The sequence below is a fragment of the Cryptotermes secundus genome, unplaced genomic scaffold (assembly GCF_002891405.2).
Source record: "Cryptotermes secundus unplaced genomic scaffold, Csec_1.0 scaffold358, whole genome shotgun sequence".
Taxonomy (NCBI): domain Eukaryota; kingdom Metazoa; phylum Arthropoda; class Insecta; order Blattodea; family Kalotermitidae; genus Cryptotermes; species Cryptotermes secundus.
In genome coordinates this window covers 1,539,502-1,560,106 of record NW_019721523.1, presented here as the reverse complement: position 1 = coordinate 1,560,106, position 20,605 = coordinate 1,539,502, and the positions used below count along the sequence as shown (strand labels likewise).

Sequence of the window (20,605 nt, the reverse complement as noted above, 5' to 3'; positions counted from 1 at the left end):
TTGTTATATTCTGCTTATATATTCAGTTAATACAATGTTACTACATTCGATCCCGTTTTCGTGGTGTTACGCTTTGCTGCGCAGTCAGTACGTTTGACGGTTGGAACGTATTTAAGGTCATAATAACTTTTTAATTATAATACACGCAATAGGATGCAGACAATAAAAACAAAATTATCATACTTATGAAGAAAGCAGTCTTCTGGGATTTGGCACCGTGTATATGTGGTGTTAACCGACGTTTCGGAGGAACGTATCGCCCCCATCTTCAGGGTAGAAGAAAAAGTATAAGAATTCTGCAAGCGACAACACCGTGAGAAACGGTAAAGCAGTCTGCTTTCTTCATAGTCACCGCCGTGAAAGCCTCAAATCTTACATATCATACTTATGTTTACGAAAAAAGAAAGAGTTAATAATCGAAGATATATCCATTTTTTTATGTAATACCGCGTAGTCTCGTATAAAACTGCTGGATGCGTCTTCAGATGTGAGAACCTCAAATCTCACAAGTTAGATGTGAGTGTACAGTAACAGTCCTGGAGCTTTCGTTCGCTTTTATTTAATTATCTCGAAAGCCTTAACACTTGCATAAGTATGCACTGCCCATACAACGTGTTTAATTTTTCTCTTTAGCATGCGCACGAACCATTAATCGTCCCGATAAATAATTCGTAAGGCACGCTCGCGATGCGCCCATGTTTTCATGTAAAGTGTCCATTATAGTTGTCCGGTTATAACCGCCCCTCCATTCCCCTTTAAGAAAGGAAGCAACTAAGGAGTCTGATGATTGAACAAACAAAAGTTGATGCACTTTTTGTCCTATGTTGGATGTTTTCTGTAATGTCAGTGTCAATACTCTTATTATTATTATTGGAAGTCTGTCGTTATCTGTTGAACCAATTTAAGAAATGGATATCTGTAAAGAAATAGATTGATTGTTTGGGGAGTCCGAGGTTCGATATCCGAAGTCGATTATCCTGACAGCTTATGGAAGCTTTTCTGATGTGCCACGAGTAAATGACGTGTCAGCACCTTAACCCATTGATCTAGACCGATGCTGCTATATAGCCACACACCGCACACCATATGAATTTATTTCTGTGTAACTCTGTAGATAACATTAAAGGAAAATGCCTTTTAATATGGACTATCTTATGCATTACAGATCTCAGTTATCATTATTGTTAAGCAACTACCTCCAACAGCCTTTTTTCTTGAGAGGCTGATAGCCACTTGTCTGGTCAGGACATCCCGTAACGCAGAGTTTCAGTACTATTTTCAGAAGAGCCCGAAACTATACCTTGCCATGAGCCACTTGATCAGTCCTTTCTCTTAGATTCTATTTCTTTAAGATCCATTTTAATATTACACTCTGATGGATGCCTCTGTAATTCGATTCGTCGCTGGATGGAACTGTCATGCTTATCGCGCGTTATAACATCCGCTGGCTGCTAGGACCGTCATATCTGAACGTGTCAAGTCTCCGTATGGGACCGAATGAAGTTACTTCCCATTTAAGGTCAGATGATGCCATTCAGGATTTTAATGATCCTGAAGTGGCGACTTACATGAGTCGCAGAGATTGGTTCCAGTACGTCACCGACTGCTTTCCCGATGAAGTCAAGTGCTCTGTCGCTTTTATGCTGTCGGCTGTCCCTCCCCAAGCATTTACCACTGACACCCATGCGTCACGTCGAAACCCAGTCTGTCATATATGGCAGTGCATACCACCGCACCAGAGTATGGCCCTTTCTTTTTCGCGGCACACCAAGATAACGTAGACTGTGAGATTGTAAATTCGGGATGGAATGGATTTTAGCCCGTTTTCCTGGCATTTGATGGTTGGATTGTAAAGTTATCCCGGTGTTTCAATAAGCACCAAGGCGTGAAGATGTATGGGGGAGTGGAGGTGTAGTTTGCGCATTTTTAACCACTGGCACTACATGGAAGCGAGTGGTCACTTTCACTCCCCTACCATTTTGTCCATTGGAAAGGAGGCTTGTGCGGTCCCAGAGCCATTTTCGATGGGTGGCAAAGAATCCCTGCTTCTTCCAGGAATCGAACCCCAGTCGTCCAGCCTGTAGCTCGCTGACAGCTAACTCGGATCCACGCGTAGATGAACGGAGGCCAATCGAAGAATAAGAAGAAACAGGATAAACTGATCTCTCGGCTAAGACCTTAACAGATACAAAGCGGGAATGCAAACTGCAAAACGCCCTTAGCTCGTGCGCTATCAGATATGTTTTTATGATGTTTTATGGGCTTCATAAAGCTGACTTTGGCTATGGCTCTGAGCGACATGTTGGAGCTTCATGCTGCCAGTCATGTCTTAGAATACTATTGTGAAGCACTTCCTCTACGAATGTTTATTGCTTATTGTTCGTCTGGTTATAGTTATCTTAATGAGAAAGCGTGAACATTATCGAATGCTTAAACACTCGTACAAAAGTGTCAGTACAATGAAGTGAAGGTCATGTAATAGACTACAGCATATGTAGAACGTCTGGTTTAAATAGACATATTTTATGCGTCCTTGCATGAAGAGCGTATAAGATCGAATAATGGTAAGGTTATTTGCATTTTCTGGCTAGGAAATAACTGAACGTAAAGTTGTTGGGGGAATGTAATTTTGGTTCGTATCGATCAGATATAACCTCGTTTTGTCCATTGTTTATGCTGACCGTCTTACAGTGTGTACACTTTTTAACCTTATTCCTCACTTCCACACTACATGTTTCAGCACTAATGTGCCATCCTCAGGTGTCTTTATGCACGTTAAACTATTGTACTGCATGCCATAATGTCTTCATTCTAAAATGACTAAAATCTGTATTCGTCATATAGGACGATGAATTCTAAATAATAAAAATTTTTCAGGATTCTTCCTACGTCGCACTCAAACACGCGAATTACACCAATCCTCTTTTATGTGAGCATACTTCCTACATATATTTGTGTATCGTGTTCTGTGTTGTGTTTTGCTCCTGTTACTGCATGCTGGATATCCAGCAGTACAACGCATTTGTACGCATTTGTTATTGTTGTTCATAAATATTTGAACCGGGCCACATTTTCAAAACATTGTAACTTATCTTTATGTCATTATTTTGACATGCATTTTGTTCACGAGACAGCAACATATACTCAGTTTTCTCAGTGTTTACTCTTAGACCAAACTCCTCACTAGCGTCAGTTAAAGTTTCTGTGTTTTTCTTTATGGTATCTGTGTTATCACCCATTAGCCCACTGTGCTTCCTTCCGCATCCATTGCAATTCTTTATCTGCTGTTTCTGTTATTCTACGCTACTAACTGTGTCATTATTATTATTATTGTTGGAGGGGCTGGGTTTCCCCATGCACCGCTACCAGTTTGATCTATTATACGTCCCCCTGTGATATTCTACCAGTCTCTATACCCTACCCGTACTGGTGCGTGCCATCAGTCCCGACTCAGCCAGCGAGTTCGGCCTCTACTGGCTCAGCGGTATCTAGATGCTTCCCCCATCTACCAGAGGCGTTAGAGACTATTGTTGGGCGGGCAGTGTCCTTAGAAATATGGCTCAGAGGTCTCCTTGAGACATGAGGTTCTTTTACGTGCCGTAAAGCTACGACACGGGACCCACGGCTTAAAGTCCCTCCCGGAGGACTTGTTCCCTGAATTTTTCCGCCCTTAAAAATTCCAGGACCTCCGCCGTGTTTGAACCCGCGTACCTTGAGTGATGAGGTGGGAACGTTACCCCTAGACTACGGAGGCCGGTCACTGCGTCGTTAAGTAAACAACGAGTAAATATGCGAAGTTTATGAAGAATGAGTCGGAAAGAATGCTTGAGGAAGGTTCGAGTGGAGACGTTATGGAGTCCAAGAAACCGTGCCATCATGTGAAGTGAAGTAACAGTTATATTTTCCAAGTGTGTTGTCAAGAAGTTTGGTTCACTGACAGAACTGACAGTTACCTTCAGGTACTTCAGAGCAGATAAAATTCGTTTGTCACTCGAACCCTTAACATACATACTTTTAGATTTTACATGAGATGTAGCGGTGTTTTGGTTAGCACGGATTCGGGTGTTGGCTTTACGTTCTGATGTCCTAATTGACGTTTTTACGGATTTCCACATTCCAGACAAATGTCTTAATCTAGGCGCAGTAGCTTCCGCCAAAATCCTTCTTAATTCATTCATATTTTCCGAATGTATCCTATGCCGTTGGCATAGAATGTTCATTTTAAGTTATTAAGGTTTTTGCGGTCTGCCTTTAAAATTTTGATTAACTGTGTATGATGTACATGGAAAAATGCGTTGATGGCCGCAAATAAAGCATACTTTATTATGGATCAAATCGGAATTACCCGTTGACATTTAGTGAAAGATGCCAACATGGAATTTAAAAGAATCTGTTTAACAGACGGACAGACCTTGCCGTCCACAAATATTTAAGGGATCTTGAGTACAAAATTGTATCAAAATAAGTCCAACGTTTCTCGACTTATCAGAGGCACAGGAAAAATGTCGTTTAATTATCTTGGAATCCGTAAGATGCTGCAAAGGTATATCTGCCGTGGATTATACATTTCATTTTTCTCAACAGTTTTTGTTTTAAATACTCGTATATCTGGCTCCGATAAATATTCTGATAATTACGTTCGGGGTACGTGCAGAAACGCATGTACGAGGTTTTCGCGTGGTACATATTGCCTTGTGTAATTTGCCTGACGACTGAAGTTTCCCATATCGAATTTTGAATAGTTCTGAGCAGTTGTTTAGGCTCTCATACTGGGTCACAGATTGACAGGCATAGTCTACATTTTAGGCGTTCGTTTTACTTTGTAAAGAACGTATGACAGTTTGCAGACAGTCTCTCTGAAATAGGTTTAAGTCTTTTTATTACAGTCGTTTTTATCTTCTGGCTTCTATGTATTTTCGGCAGACCCATATTTAAGCAATGATTTGAATCAGATTAACGTTCTGTATATTTTCATTAAAATTGCTCGATTATATCATTAAAGTAAAGTTCTACTGAAATATATAATTATATACTTTCTTCGTGAAAGGAAAGAAAAAGGTCGTCAGATCCGTTATGTTTCAGACACAAATGTATTGTATGGTTAGTATTAAATTATTTTTGTTTGTATTTCTCTTAAGTATTCGCCATATCGAAAAAGGATTAAGGTAAAACTCCATAGATGTTTATGAGATTTGTATTCCTTGCGATGAGTCAGTTCTTAAAGAGAATGTACAAGTTCTGTTTGAGCCTTATGTAAAGTAGGATGTCTGTATGACCGGTTCAAACCAAAATACAATTCGCTTGATGGTTTTTGAAGTTGGCCATGTATACTAAGTTCATAAAAACGCATTAGTCCTAAGATATATGTGCTGTGGACTGAGGTCGATGCTTCCTCATAGCCATTCATTTGGCACATTTTGTGGAAAGTGACATTAAAAGTATCTGGGTGGTATGGCCTCCGGAGGCATGCTGCTCATTCATTTATGGTATGAAGGAAAATCGAATTCGTGTATAGTATACATCTAGATGCATGTTAATGAGTCAAATGGGGCTGGTCAGTGGCTATTTCCAGCACGTTTCTGAAAATGGTTGGTTCACTGTAGTATGAACTAGTAGTGCCCACGCGCAAATTCGTGTGCCTAGGACCACCAGCATAAAGATGACACGGTTATCGGCCTGTAGTAGCCATAGCATTCTCGACCTGGATGTCTCTATAACTTGTAAATTGAAAGGGAAACGTTCACAATGAGATGTCATGCTTTATTCATATCTCACATGACAATTTGAAAGGGAGACGTCCAATGAAAAGCGATGTATCTGAAGTGTGATGTTTTATTCGTATCTCACATTCCAAAACTTGATGGTATAACATTCTTCGCCAAGTCGTGATCTATCGAAATGCGCTTTCTATCTTACGAGTGACATCTCGATGGAACGACGTACAACTGCCTGTGGGATAACAGCGATTTGGGGCTCAACTTTGTCAAGCGTTTGCCTTTGGCCCTTGTTAATTGTCATCGCATACGTGCAAGCGTTTAAGTGGCGACTCCATCGGCGTTCCCGCGAACTCGTTGTAACGGACGCGGAGCGGAATATTATATATGTATTGGAGGGGGGGGGGAGATTATGTCCATCCGTCCGTTGTTGACCGTGTATTTGAAACACTATGTTTCAGGTGTTGGCCTTGCTACAGTTTTTTTAGAGAATGGTTTCCATTGTGTTTGCATATATTTTCTGTTGTTTTGCAAGATTAGTTCCTACGGTTGAAACTCGGCTTGTTTATTGTCCGCTGTACCCCTGGGAGTCATTTAGCTACAGGATTACAGCCGACTCCCCAAACATGTATATCTTAGACGGTGGATATGTCCAACGTAATATTGATATACTCCTTAACAGCATGCTGAAGACTGAACCGTGTTCCTTCTGTAACATAAGACTAGCCTGTGTACAGTATTGGAGAGCGAATGAGTTAAATAATTTGAAAATGTAACCTTTTCCTTTTCTGGGCTTTGAATAATTGTAGAGTCAAGCTATAAAGTTTCAAGTAGGTATCATCTAAATAATTACCTAATTTTGTACAGTATGCTCTGTTGTTTTAGTTGGACGTAGGACACATTCCACAACCAAGTTATTTTCTACAGGATAGCTCAGTCGGTATAGCGACGGGCTATGAGCTGGACGGCCAGGGTTCGATCCCCAACAAAGGAAAAGGATTTTTCTCTTCTTCACAGCGTCAAGACAGGCTCTTGGGCCCACCCACACTCCTATCGAATGGGTACCAGGGGCTCTTTCTTCGGCGTTAAAGCTGACCACTCACATTCATCTAGTGCCTGAGTCAAGAATTGTGGAGCTATACCACCACTCCCCCATATGTCTTAATGGCGTGGTGCTTAATTTATCAGAGGAACAACTTTACCGTTTTAGTATAAAACATTCAAGTTTGCATCCTTTAGTTCTGATACTCTGAGTAGTGGATGGGGTGTATTTTATGTGAAGTCGCTGGAAGTAGCTTGACAGTGTTTTCTGCACAGTATGGTCTTTATTGCAAGTGAAACAGTGGTCCAGCTTTGGGCGGGAGCCAGTATGGGCGGAAATGTCTGGCACCAGCCTTCCATGCAGTGTTCTGTATATTGCATTGGCAGTGATGCTCATTTCAGTTTTAGAGGTCACCGTGCTTCGTGGTGTGTTAATGAATGCAGCTTATGTTTTTTTGAAGAAAGCAGTCTTCTGGGATTTGGCACCGTGTATATGTGGTGTTAACCGACGTTTCGGAGGAACGTATCGCCTCCATCTTCAGGGTAGNTTACATTCTGTTTTTTTATCCCCACTGTCCTTTTGATCTCGTTCCAAATCGCTTCATTCTTTTGTTTCCAGTGCAGAAGATGAAGAAAACATATTTCTTACGGGAACGGCAGTTAAATTTGACAGCAGCTTCTAGAAATTGATTTAAACTTTTCATGACATGCACATATACACGTATGAGATAGACAGACGGTGGGCGTGGAACGTGTGATGTAGATCAGATATGCGTAAACAGAGTTCAGTAGGAGATCGCGAAAGGAAGGACGACCTGCAAGACATGAGGATAGAGGGAGGATACGATTTCAGTTGGTCTTTAAAGAAAAATTCATTTAACGGGATTTGGGTTCAGTAAAAGAAGACTAATTCATTTATCGACCAGGCTGTCGTCAGCTTCTCATGAAGAACTCCCTCCCGTATAATCAGTGGAGGTCTTTATAGGTTTTTGTTACAATTTAGTTGCAGCCGGTAAAGGTAAAGTTGGCCCTGTGCTTAACTAATTAAGCACTACGCCATGAAGGCGTATTGGTGAGTGGATGTATAGATCCATATTTTCTTGACCTCGGCACTAGTTGGAGGTGAGTGGTCAGCTTTACTCCCCGGCCGCTTTACTCCCGGGGAAAGAGCCCCCGGTACCCATCAGATAGGAGGCTGGGTGGGCCTCAGAGCCGGTCTGGACGACGTGAAGAAGAGAAAATCTTGACTCTACCGGGACTCAAACTCCGACCCGTCGTTCGTCCAGCCCGTAGCCAGTCGCTATACCGACTGCGCTATCCCGGCTCCTCAGTTGCAGCCGGTACATGTGTTTATAACGCAGCTTAATAAATAACAGGCATTAAACAGTGCTGCTACTTTAAAGAGGCTGATCCATGCATTGGTGCCAACTTTTTACTCCTACTCTTCAATTACCGTCATGTTACATTACTAAATTTGAATCCGAACTTCATATTGACGGATAACACTTATTAGACTGGAAATCCTGAGTTCAGGTACCACCCCAGATAGCTACTTACGAGATCCTCATGGTTCTCCTTAATGTCTGTAGTATCTGGACGTTTAAATATGCCTCCTTGGCTTTCTTCTTCATCCGTGTATTAGCTCTGCAGTTACATTGAAGTAAACAAGACTGTAAAATTTCCGTACCGAAATACACGACGTTGCCACATGCGCTCTTTGTACGTTTTAATTTGAAACCCTCCTAGCCGTTAGAAATACACGTACATCCCTTGAATACACTAACAGCATCAAGTTAATGTTTATGTAGCTCCCTGTTAAATTTTTCGCAAGTGACGCCAGAAATTCCCGCCTTCGCTGTTTTTAATTATTGGCAAAAATAGTATTTAACACAATTTGTCTTATGCATACCGCATTTCACTTTCCTGTCTCCAGTGATTACCGATCACAGTGACCGCGCGGTCTAAGGCATGAAATGTCTTCGCTCTCTCGAACACTGGGATCGAGGGTTCCGTTCCCACTGAAGGCATTGGTATGTCTGCGTTTATTCTGTGTTTGTGTTGTGTTTGTAGGTAGCGGCCTTGCGACAGGCTGATCCCCCGTCCAAGGAGTCCTACCGACTGTGTATAGGATTAAGAAACTGAAAAAGCGGCCAAGGTCCAACAAAAGGTCTGTAGAGCCGTAGACAGACTGCAGTGATTAATTAGTTAGAACTGTCAAACCGAAAGCTTAGGATAGGTTTCTTGCAATCGACAGTTTATCGTCTTATTATTTACAGAAAAAAGTACCGTAAAAATTGCTTGTTTTAGAAGTTTTGTTGCTGTGCATAATTTCCGGATCCTGTATTAGGTGTTGTTTGTGTCGCTTCTACTTCAGACGTTCGTGCAGACATCTCGTAGCTATTACTGGTGTAGACAAAAAGTACGAGTTTGGATAGCCTCCAAAGGCATTGTGGCCATATCAGATTCCATCAGAATCCGTCCAGCGATACTGGAATCAAAACACGCGAACAGAGACACGACCGGCCCTATATGCGTTCTGTATGCATTTATTTCATGGACATCGTTCAGACAACTCATAAAAATAAAATGTATCTTGAACAGAATAACCCAGCAAAAATTTATGTTTGCCGTAAGTTTTATTTTTCCTTTGCGAAATGGTTGCAAGTGCTCTGACGCTTGTGGTGTGACCATGCTAGAATAGGAACAGCGCATTTGTATGCTGTGCAGAACATTGCATGCTGTGTTACGTAAGGTGAACAGAAAGGAAGCGTAGCGCTGCAGGAAGGTTACCGTGCACCTTTTGAGTTGAACGTGGTAAACACTTGGAGCTGGTGTATTTTGTTACTTAATTTGCGGAAGTTCTTGCTTTTATGAGGACCAGAGGCGCGTTGGGAGTGAAGAAACTTGCTGCTGCAAACTCTCGTTCCTGAGGGTTAACTTAGGTATTTCATTTTCTGTGTAGCTCATTAATAATGTATCGTTTGTAGTAACTAACAAGGACTTAGTTTCATTATTATTATTTTTTATTATTCATAGTGGTGTGAGACGCAGTCCACTTGGTACTGCGGCCACTATTGGTGTATTGTACCAGCACCAGATGATAGATGAGGGTGATTGTGGAGAAATTCGTGGAATGAAGATTGGTAGGGGAAACCGAAGTACTCGGAGAAATCCTGCCCCACTGCCACTTTGTCCACCAGAAATCCCATATGACCTTACCCGGGCTCGAACACGGGCCTCCCCGGTGGGAAGCCAGCACCTAACCACCTGAACTATGGCACGGCCAAATAACAGGGACTTAAACAAAGCAGGGTGGAGTAGCGGTAGCCGTCTAGACCTGTATTCAGGAGGTGCTACGTTCGAATCGTTGCCGGGGCCGTGGCTATTCTGATGGAGGTTTTTCGTGGCTTTCATCAGACCCTCCAGTGTAATTCCGGGTTAACACTCGATTATGCTACGACCGCTTCTTTCCAGTTTATTGTTTACCGACATCCTGCCATTCAAACGCTATATAGTCTAGATCAGCGGTTCCTGTCCTCTGGGAGCGCAGTGGCGTTACCTAGCGGGAACGGTGGAGGTGGGCCCCTCCGACCGCGCTCTTCTCTTCTTTGATTTAGGCTGGGGCCACACGAGGGTACAAAATGCGTCCGTTGTAACGAACGTCGTGACGTCCGTTGTAGAAATAAACAAGAGAGGCGAATGCTACGCTTTCTTTTGGCTCCATTGCAGACAAAAAACTACGCACCGCATTCTGCAACTGTGTGGAGTCCTCAGCAAGTCCATCGTATAGTACGTTCGTTACAACGGACGCATGTTGTGCGCTCGTGTGGAACCAGCCTGAAGTGACTTTCGACCAGACATTAGGAAGCTGGCAGATTCTGAAGGGTTCTGACGGTGGCGTATACTACTCAGAATTACTGGAGTTCTGGACTTTGTCCGTCCTCAGGTGAGGGGGAGTACACCTACTCTATTGGGTCCCTTAGAAAGAGCTAACCTCTTGAAAATCTAGTAATTCTGATTATTGGGAAGTTGGTACCACGTCATCAAGCATTAAAATTTATTAACAGTGAAGTAGTTACTAATGTGGTATCTGATTCTATTATGATCATCTTCCTTAGTGGCTTGTGCAAACCCCTGTTCGGAAGAATGCTTTTTATAGGGTAGGGCAGGGCAGTGGGCACTGGGGGGTGAGTTTATGGAACCAAGGGGGCGGTGGTCTAGATACTGACAACTTTAATGAAATCATAAAAGCAAGGACTTCGGGCAGGACTCTTTAAAGACTCCTCTCTGTTAACAGACTTTATTTAGTCCTAACAAATCTCGTGTTTTTGTTATGTCGTATTTAGGTAATGCAAATGTATGTTGTAACAGTAAAACTCAGTTCAGATGATACGTTAGCGTGCTGATCCTCGCTCACAGATGTCATGTAGTCGAGTACCAGTGGAGTCGGATTTTATTGCTCGCAATTGCAAACATATGGATTATTATTAGTTTTTCCTTTAAATTAGGATTTGTCTGCATTAAATTTATCGGACACTTCCTCAGAATTTCTCGCCGTCTTCACGTTTTTAGTTTTGGACTCACAAGGTGTAAAGCTTTATAGGATTAGTGTGTGATGATACAGACTGGATTCAACTGGCTCAGAATAATTTACAGTTGCAGGCTGTTGTGAGCACGGTATTGAACTTTCAGGGATGTATTGACCGGCTAGACGACTCTCAGTTTCTGAAGGATTTTGTTCTCTGACTCGGTCGTCTGTGTTCCTTTGGACATATTAACTACGTAGAATCACTGACTGCGAATTTTATTCCTGACGAGGATGTTGGGGATTTTGTTCCCCTGCACAACGTCATAGTTAGTTAGTTATTAGAGAGGGTGGGTTTCCCCATGCACGTAGACCTGTAGTGGTCTATTGTGCTTCCCTCTATGATTTCTACCAGCCTCTATATCCTACCGGTATTGGTGCTTACCATCAGTCCCGCCCAGCCAGCGAGACCGGCTCTACTGGCTGAGAAGTATCTATAATGCTTCCCCCATCTACCGGAGGTATTAGAGACTGCTGTTGGGCGGCAAACGTCCGCAATTTTGCTTAGTGACCTCCTTTGGAGATATGAGGTTCTTTTACGTGCCGTAAAGCTACGACACGGGACCCACGGCTTAAAGTCCCTCCCGGAGGACTTGTTACCTGAATTTTTCCGCCCTTAAAAATTCTACGACCTCCGCCGGGTATTTGAACCCGCGTACTACGAGTCATGAGGTGGGAACGTTACCCCTAGACTACGGAGGCCGCTTGCACAACGTCATAAGTGATTATTAGACACAGCCATAACTTTACCAGTCGTTTCAAACCTGCTTTTAGTAAAAACGATTATTTTTTACTGTTCTATGTTTTAAGAAAGAAGGTGGCTGGTTGTTGGCGCAGTGGCAAGCAATCCAAAGCTAAGCATTTAGTCACCCAGTCTTCGTTATTGCCTGTTGCTGTACTCCTTCTGTTGCATTTTTTACAACTTAATATATTTGAAGGGGGAATAAAGTTTATCTTGTGGTTCTGTGGCGTTAGTGAAGTTACATCGTTAAATGAACGGAAGAGTAAGAACCCCTAACGTCAGATTTTGAACAGACGATCTTTCACTCGGTGTTCGATTATTTCTGGCAAGAGAAGAATGGTGATGTGCGGTGTCGCCAAGTCGAAGGGATTACTGTTGATTGTGTAGACAGTTAAATTCAAGCGTAACATCTGGTATTGCCGCCTTATAGCGTCGCGGCATTTCGTCGGTCACCCGCGGCTTTGTTTAAATGCAACAATAGTTCTTGGCGTAATTAGTTCAACTGGCCCGTAAGTTCCACCTTGAATAGAATTTGCACTAAAATGGAATGGGCTCTTGCAGTCATTGACTTCCTTGTTTTCTGATTTGGACACAGACGAATACATTTCCCTAACAGATGTTATTCACGTCCACATGGGCAGCAGTGTTCTTATTACCTCACAAGACACAATCCTCTAATACGTTTTTACACTGAACTAAATAGAATTATTACAGAATTAAAGTATTGATATCGGACCTAACAGTTTTACTCGTCATTGTACTTTTTAAATAGTTTAACTGTTTCCGTGCCGTGGACATAATTTCTAAGCTAGATTAGATTAAGATAGTTAGATTACGTTAGATAGTCAGGTTACGTTGAGCTGGATTAGGTAAAATAGATTAGATATACATGCTAGAACACTTCTGTATTCAGAACTGTTTCTCTTTCTTTCTCTCTCTGTGGCTTTACAGCCCTTTGGACCTGGCCGATTTTTCAGTTTCTTAATCCTATGCAAAGTCAGTAGGACTCCTTGGACGGTGATCAGTCCGTCGCAAGGCCGCTACCTACGCACAGAATAAACGCATATAGACATCCCATGTCTTGAGTGGGATTCGGACCCACGACCCCAGCATTCGAGCGGGCGAAGATAGTTCATGCCGCTGTGATCGGCATATTGTGAGCTAGCCAATAGAAACTGGGCGTGGAAAGGAATAAATTATGTTTCTGATTCTCAAACTTGTGGGCTAATGAACGGAACAAGTAACACATGAAATATTAGACAGAGGGTGCCTCAAAACATGTTCATCATCTAAAACGCAATTTTAGTAGTATGTTTATTTTTGTGGTGCACGCGGTAGAATAGTTGGTTGAGACACTGTGCTACAAGCCGGAAGGTCGCGGTTTGATTGCCGACGAGGTCATTGGACTTTTCAATTGACCTAATCCTTCCAGTCGCACTGTGACCCTGTGGTTGACTCAGCCTCTAACAGAAATGAATACCAGGAATCTTTCTGGGGTTAAAGGGCGGCCGTCGCGTAAGGCTGACAACCTTACGGCCATCCATGAGCCGATTGTCTAGAAAGTGTGTTAGCCTCGACGTCTCAGAATCCTCTGGGCCTCCACGGCCTGTCACAGGGATAGCTTTATCTTGTATCTTCTTTAACGTTTATTTTTGTCCACATTTTGTAGAAGAAACGTCAGTAGTGAAATTATTTAGTTTGTAACTTTACATTTTCCACGGAATGTTTCTAATGAAAGTTGTATGTCAGGGACAGAAGAACTATCAGGAATTGACATGCTTTTCGTATTATTAAATTCCTATCATTCACCGTTAGATGTTTCGCATGAAACTTGTCTTCAGAATCTTGCATCAGGGACATAGGAATGCCAGTATGTACTTATTAAGTATAGTAAGTATGTATCATTGTAATTAAGTTATTTTGGAATGTGGCACAAAATGTGCTACAATGTAGCAACAAATCCTGTATTGTGTGTGTAGAGTGTGTGTGTGTATATATATATATATTTCTAACTTTTCAGATAATGACCCACAAGTGAAGAATTATGGATTGAAGTGTTGTATGGAGAAAAGCAGTGATGAGCCAGAATCTGCAGAACACAGCTTTGACACAGGTAGAACTTCCTGTATTCATGATGTGTCTTCAGGTTTTTATTTTATCAGCTCAGAAAAAATTATTTTTTCTTACAGTTTCTACCAGTAATAGCTGGACTAATTTGAACGATTCAGATGTTATGTTATTGATTTATAATTTAAAAGATCTGTTACTTCTTCTTTCATTGAGACTTCACTACTGTGGGAAGAAATATGCTTGTGACTTGAGCATTTAATAATCTTTAATAAAATCCCTGGTATCATACTGATTCAAAAGCATATTATATACCCTGTTCTGACTTGCCTAAAATAAACATCTTGACTTGGTGTGCCTAAGTAAAGTATTTTTTGAGCTTTTTTTAATTCGCTAAGTGGAGGATGGAGTCCAGCTGGGTCCACTCAGCTCATCGCCTACTGATTGGCCTATTGTACCTGCCCCGGTGATAATGATGATGGAGAATTTGGTGGAATGAAGATTGGCAGGGGAAACCTAAGTACTTAGAAAACCTGCCCCAGCGCCATTTTGTCCACCACAAATCCCACTTAACCAGACCTGGGCCATTGCAGTGGGAAGCCAGCAACTAACCGTTTGAACTATGGCGTGGCCTATTTTTTGGGATTATTTGACTTCTTCTGTGATTAATGATTTGACACTCATATAGCAGATAATTAGGATTACAGTATAGTGTTGAATGAGGTGTAGTTCTGTGACTGTCAGATATAAAGCAGGGAGATGTGAAAGGATACCATTTCAATTCATGTAAGATATTATTGTGCCATTTGCCTGGAGAATCTGATGTAAATGACAAAAGGTATCAATCAGTATGGCCAGTTTCCAGTCTGTATTTCATCTGGTTACCTCCAGAAACTAGTCAGTGACACTGTCAACATTCACGATAACTTGAACAGTACATTATATTTGAAGCCAACTGTATGTTCCATTCCTTCTTCTTTGACTGGCACACTCAATTTAAATAATGTATTCATTGTCACTTGTAATTATTACTGTATTTTATTCTGCAACCTTTCAGTACAGGCACTGTTTTATATGAAGGATATAGATCTAACATGTGAATGACGTTCCCAACCCATAATTGTTGAAGATACGTCTAAAATGTTGGCACAGTTCACTTATCAACAGGGCACAACCAGTAGAATGATATTGAATCCAATTTGATAGACTGGTTGGATATACGCTTTTTTATTGCCATTTTCAGCGGTACCAGCCGGTTTCCATTGTGGGTCCCTTTCAGGACCCTGGAAGCTGCTGGTTCCTCCCTTCAAAACATTCAGGTGCAACACCTGCAATCATGGACAACAAGCTTTCACCCACCTTTGCTCAGAAGAAGGCAGAGGTGAAGCTCAATGCTATGCCGTAAGTCTGAGTTTTAACATTTTCATCAGAAAACTTCTGTTTGTTTATTCAGGTCATGCACATTGTAATTGCTCACCTCTAAGGCAGAGGTGAAGCTTAATGCAATGCCGTAAGTCTGCGTCTTAACATTTTCTTCAGAAAACTTCTGTTTGATTATTCAGCTCGCACACATTGTAATTGCTTCAAGTGTGATTTAGAAGAACTTATTTTCTAGAAAACTGACCATATTAATAAAATATATTTAATTACACTGCTAAGTACTGACCTGTGTGTTCTGATTACAAAGAATAGTGACATCTAAAAACCGATAAGCAGTTCTTCAGCAATAAAATTAATTCTATGAATGTCAATTTTTATTCATATTGACACCTTGTGCCAGATTTTGAATCTTGTGTGGCTTCCATGATGAGAGGATGAAGTGTAGTTACTTGTTTGCAGTTGGTTTCATGGGAAAATATCTCGTGATCGTGCAGAGCAGCTCCTGTCACCGAAGGAGGATGGCTTGTTCCTGGTACGAGAGTCAACCAACTTCCCTGGTGACTACACATTGTGTGTTTGCTACCAGGGAAAAGTTGAACATTACAGGGTCAAATACAAAGACAACCAACTCACAATTGATGATGAGGAATTCTTTGAGAATCTGTCACAGCTTGTGGAGGTATAGAAATTAGTATTTGTTGTTAAAAGCTGTTTGAATATAAAGTATACAATTTGTGTGATTGAATAGTATGCTTGGACATTTATGGTTTAATTCCCATTGTTACAGAATATGTTCATGACAAAAACTAATATGTATAAGGAAAGAAGCAGTTCATGTGACAAGTTTGCAATGCACACATTTATCTGTTCAGGAGAAAAATGAGTGGGGTTAAAATATGGGACATTGTTTTTGGTTTTTTGTGTTGGCACATGGTGCTAACTTGCCAGTCAATTGCTAAACTGAGATTTTCTTCATTACCACACTCCGCTGGGCTAAGAACATTTCATACCATACATCTGGAAAGTTTCAAAATGTGGTGTTGGAGAAGGATGGAGAAGATCAGTTGGACCGATTATGTGAGAAATGAAGAAGTGTTAATTAGAGTCAGTGAGCAGAGGAATATCCTACACGAAATAAGAAAACGGAAAGCTAATTGGATTGGTCATGTTTTACGCAGAAACTGCCTTCTAAAAGAAGCTATCGAAGGAAAGATAGATGGGCGGATAGAAGTGACAAGAAGACGAGGAAGAAGACGTAAGAAGATGCTGGATGACCTTGGGGACAGAAGAGGATACTGTCATTTGAAGGAGAAAGCTCTAGATCGCATTAAGTGGAGGAGTTGTTTTGGAAGAGACTGTGGACCTGTCGTCTGACAGATTACTGATGATGATGAGTTATGGCTTGTGCAGTTGCCATGTTTTCAGAAAATTTGGCTCCAAAATAAAACAAGATTTTGTCACAATTTTCATTCCAAAATGCTCTCTCTGATTACTACAATACCAGTATTTTTAATTGTTGTGAGTAATTTTGATTACTTTCTTTTCTAGCATTATGAGCAAGATGCAGATGGTCTGTGTACACAGCTGACAAAAAGTTTGCCAAAGAAAGGGAAACAAGATTTCTGTGTGGATACCAAAGCTTTTGTAGAAGCTGGCTGGGTGATCCAGGAACATGAATTGGAGGTGTGTAATGTTATAAAATCCAAAGGTGTTTGAAGATTGGAGAGACCAGTTTTACATATAAATATAGAAAGCAGTATGTCGTTTTGAATTCTCCAAAATGGAAATGTAAAAGGAAGACAAATACTGTGGCCATGAAGTTTGCTTTTAATTTCTGATTCATTCTGTATTACTTTTAATTCGATTTCTTGACTACAAAGCCCAAACACTTTGACTGAAACATGAATCATCACATATCATGCACAGTATTGAGGTTTTGTATTAATATATGTTGCATAACATTTGTTAGAAAATAGCAGCATTTCTGCTTGCAGTAAGAGCTACCAGTAAACTCTACAGTGACAAGCTACATGCGAAGATATGTCTTGGAGGTTAATTTAAAAATGAAGTAATTATCTAATTTGTATTCCTGGTTCCAGTATTTTAATTTTTGCATTGATCATGGCATAGGTTTCAATCTCTTTTTTCCAGCTAAGGGAATCAATAGGAAAAGGTGAATTTGGTGATGTGATGTTGGGAATTCTCAGAGGTGACAAAGTAGCAGTGAAAATGTTGAAGGATTCAAGTGAAGCTGCACAGAAGTTTCTTGCTGAAGCTTCTCTGATGACGTAAGTTTATTAAACAGTTACTAAACAGCTTTCAAAAAGTCAAAGCTGAAGCTATTCTCTTTGTTTTGTGCAAACCCGTTAGCGTTTTAGGAACCCATGTTGTGCAAAACTTGTGACAGACTAGCCTAACTCTGATAATCCTGTGGAGAGTAGTGGATGAAACAACGTATAATTTCCGATGGATTTCTGCAGCAATCATATTTTTAGATGAAAGAAGTGGACAACACCACAAACTTCACAGTTGTTGGGATTATCAGTCACAGGACACATCATAACCCATTCTGTAGAGACAAGAACAAACACTAGGTGACCAGTTATGTAATGGTTTACAAAGCAGGGATTTCTTAATATTGACAATTGAGAAATTATGATGTTTGGTTTGTATAACATTCTTGGAATACTACAGGAAAGTAGGTAGGTAAGCTTCAGTTAATTTCACGTTTTTGTTGTTGTTTTTTTACATATGTTACAGTGGATTTCTTCATTTAATTATTATTTAAGCATTAATTATATTTTGTGACCTTTGTGGTTTCTTGGAATGGCCAGGTGGTTAAATGGAGACATTTCATTTGCAAGTGGTATAATAATATTTACTGTTATCAATTTTGTCTTCCTTTAGAACTCTGTGAAATCTTATTGTATGTACTGCTGAAATACAAGCACTCTGTTTGAAAATACCTTATTACAGAGGAAGTGAATGAGGCTGACTCTTTCATATGGACCCAAATGAATAGGATTTGTTCCTTTTTTACACCTGATGATGGCAGCAGATCCAACTTCTGAGATGTTATGTAATTCATATGTAGTAGAATAGAGCTGACAATTTGTAATGCAATAATTCTGTAATGAAAAACATTGTCACAAACCTTTAGAGGATCACAAAAGAGGCTTGAGGCTGTATTTATTTTGTATTTAAATAATAACTTAAATGCTTTAGTGCCTAATGAATTAAAAAGGATGTGGAAGGAAACATTTGTGGCCTAATTTAAGGTATTTGCCTGGATAGACTGAGAAAAGGCATGAAAACTTGTCAGGATAGTTAGTGTCTTGTCTGAGATTCATACCAGGCACTTCCAAGTACATGCCAGAAGCATTACTGCTATGTTGTTATAATATTTCTGGTCTTGAATCTGAGGTGTAATTCTTGCAGTCAGTGCTGGTACTGAAAGAAGAGGTTAGTAACAATAATTGCTACAGTGTATAATACAGTATGTTTGTATTTTTCAGATCACTGAGGCATGAGAACCTGGTGCAACTACTGGGCTTAGTGTTTAATAATAAGAACAAACACATTTATCTGGTGACGGAGTATATGAGTAAAGGCAGCCTAGTTGACTACCTGAGATCAAGAGGACGACTTCATGTCACCAAAAAGGATCAGATTAACTTTGCATTGTAAGAACCAGTATTTGTATTGGTAATGGTGAAACAGTGATATTGTTTTTACTGATTTAAGGAAGTGCTCTATGAGATCTGGAAGTATGATACCAGTACATAATGGTTTTATGATAATGAATGTAGTTTTTCCTTTAAGAGCCTAGCGACACCATATGGAGACCTTTAAAGTGCAGCCGAGTGGCCGTGCGACACCGTATGGGTACGCGCAGTCCACGCGTGCGCATAGTATTTTAAAATCTAATTTTAAGATAGAAATTCTGGTTCTACTTACATTATTTTTGGGCACCAACTTTATAAGTAGACAGTCTTCCCTCTTGTGTCATCTAACTGAATGTTGCTTTTGTGTGGTACTGTTGGAAACATCCGGAAATGCAGAGTCTGACGTTGCAATTCATGCACTTTGTCTGGATGTAACTGTTTCCCACGCGAAGAGCACACATGACACCTCAGTCTCGTATTAGAGGAAGTCGGCCAGTGATGTCGAGTGGCCTCCTCTAATCGAGATATCGCCGATGACACAGCAGGAGGTCGACCCATGAACCGTTGAGGGCAAGGTGGACCCCTTGCAGCATGTTCCAGTATGTTGCGCACAAGGGCGAGACAAAATTCTCTGTGTGACAATTTCGCGCCACAGGATGACAACAGGATGAAACTGTTCAGAATCGTCAGATCTAGGAGATGGAAAAATAGTTTATTTGTCCATTTCCAGGTGCAACGACTGATGCTATAACTGTTTGCCATTCTGTCCGCTTTGTCGACATAACCCATGTGCGTGTTGTAGTCAGCAACAATTGCTGGCTTGATGGCATTTCCATGCTCATCACAGAAACTGCCTTCTGCTGGAGGACAGTGCATGTTTGTTAGTATGTAAACGTTACGTTTGTCCTTCCAAACTAGTGCTGTCAAGTTCCGTCTCACCCTAACACGAATGTCACCTTTCTTTAGTCAAAATTTTCTTCATCGAAAATCGTCAGGCAAGCCCTTCCGATTAGGTCTGACTGTCCCACAGCACATTATGTCCTTTGTCATCAGTTTGTCAAACAAGTCTGGTGATGAAAAGAAATTGTCCATGTACAGTTTGTGACCTACGCCCTCAGTACGTCTGCATAGGTCCCTAACTGTAGCATGTGTCGCTGTCATGTCTTGGTCGGCACGTGTCCAGTCTTTTCCTAGGTAAACCATTGTGCCATAAGTATACCTATCGGTGTCACAAATTTTGAAGATTTTGATTCCGACATGTTTGTGTTTCTTAGGAATGTACTGCCTAAAATCCACCCTCCCTTTGAATTTAACAATTATCTCGTCTATGGCCAAATGTTTGGAAGCATTATAATATTTTTCATATGCATCATTGAGAGTGTTAAAGATGGTCCGAATTTTCCATAGTCGG

The 20,605-nt window shown here is 40.9% G+C and overlaps 1 protein-coding gene across 3 annotated transcripts in view; it reads left to right on the top strand.

Annotated features, from left to right (window-relative positions):
* Nucleotides 1–20,605, top strand: part of LOC111875498 (tyrosine-protein kinase CSK) — a 106,733-nt gene that overhangs the window by 69,982 nt on the left and 16,146 nt on the right. For 2 of the 3 annotated variants that reach the window (XM_023871796.2, XM_033755838.1), the window contains 6 exons: nt 14,103–14,195; nt 15,393–15,550; nt 15,989–16,208; nt 17,078–17,212; nt 17,681–17,817; nt 19,045–19,212. In XM_023871796.2, the coding sequence (XP_023727564.1) occupies nt 14,160–14,195; nt 15,393–15,550; nt 15,989–16,208; nt 17,078–17,212; nt 17,681–17,817; nt 19,045–19,212 (854 nt within the window). In that variant the 5' untranslated portion in view covers nt 14,103–14,159. Of the gene's footprint in view, nt 1–9,594; nt 9,698–14,102; nt 14,196–15,392; nt 15,551–15,988; nt 16,209–17,077; nt 17,213–17,680; nt 17,818–19,044; nt 19,213–20,605 lie in introns of those variants that run through there. The other variant, XM_023871797.2, reaches the window with a different exon arrangement.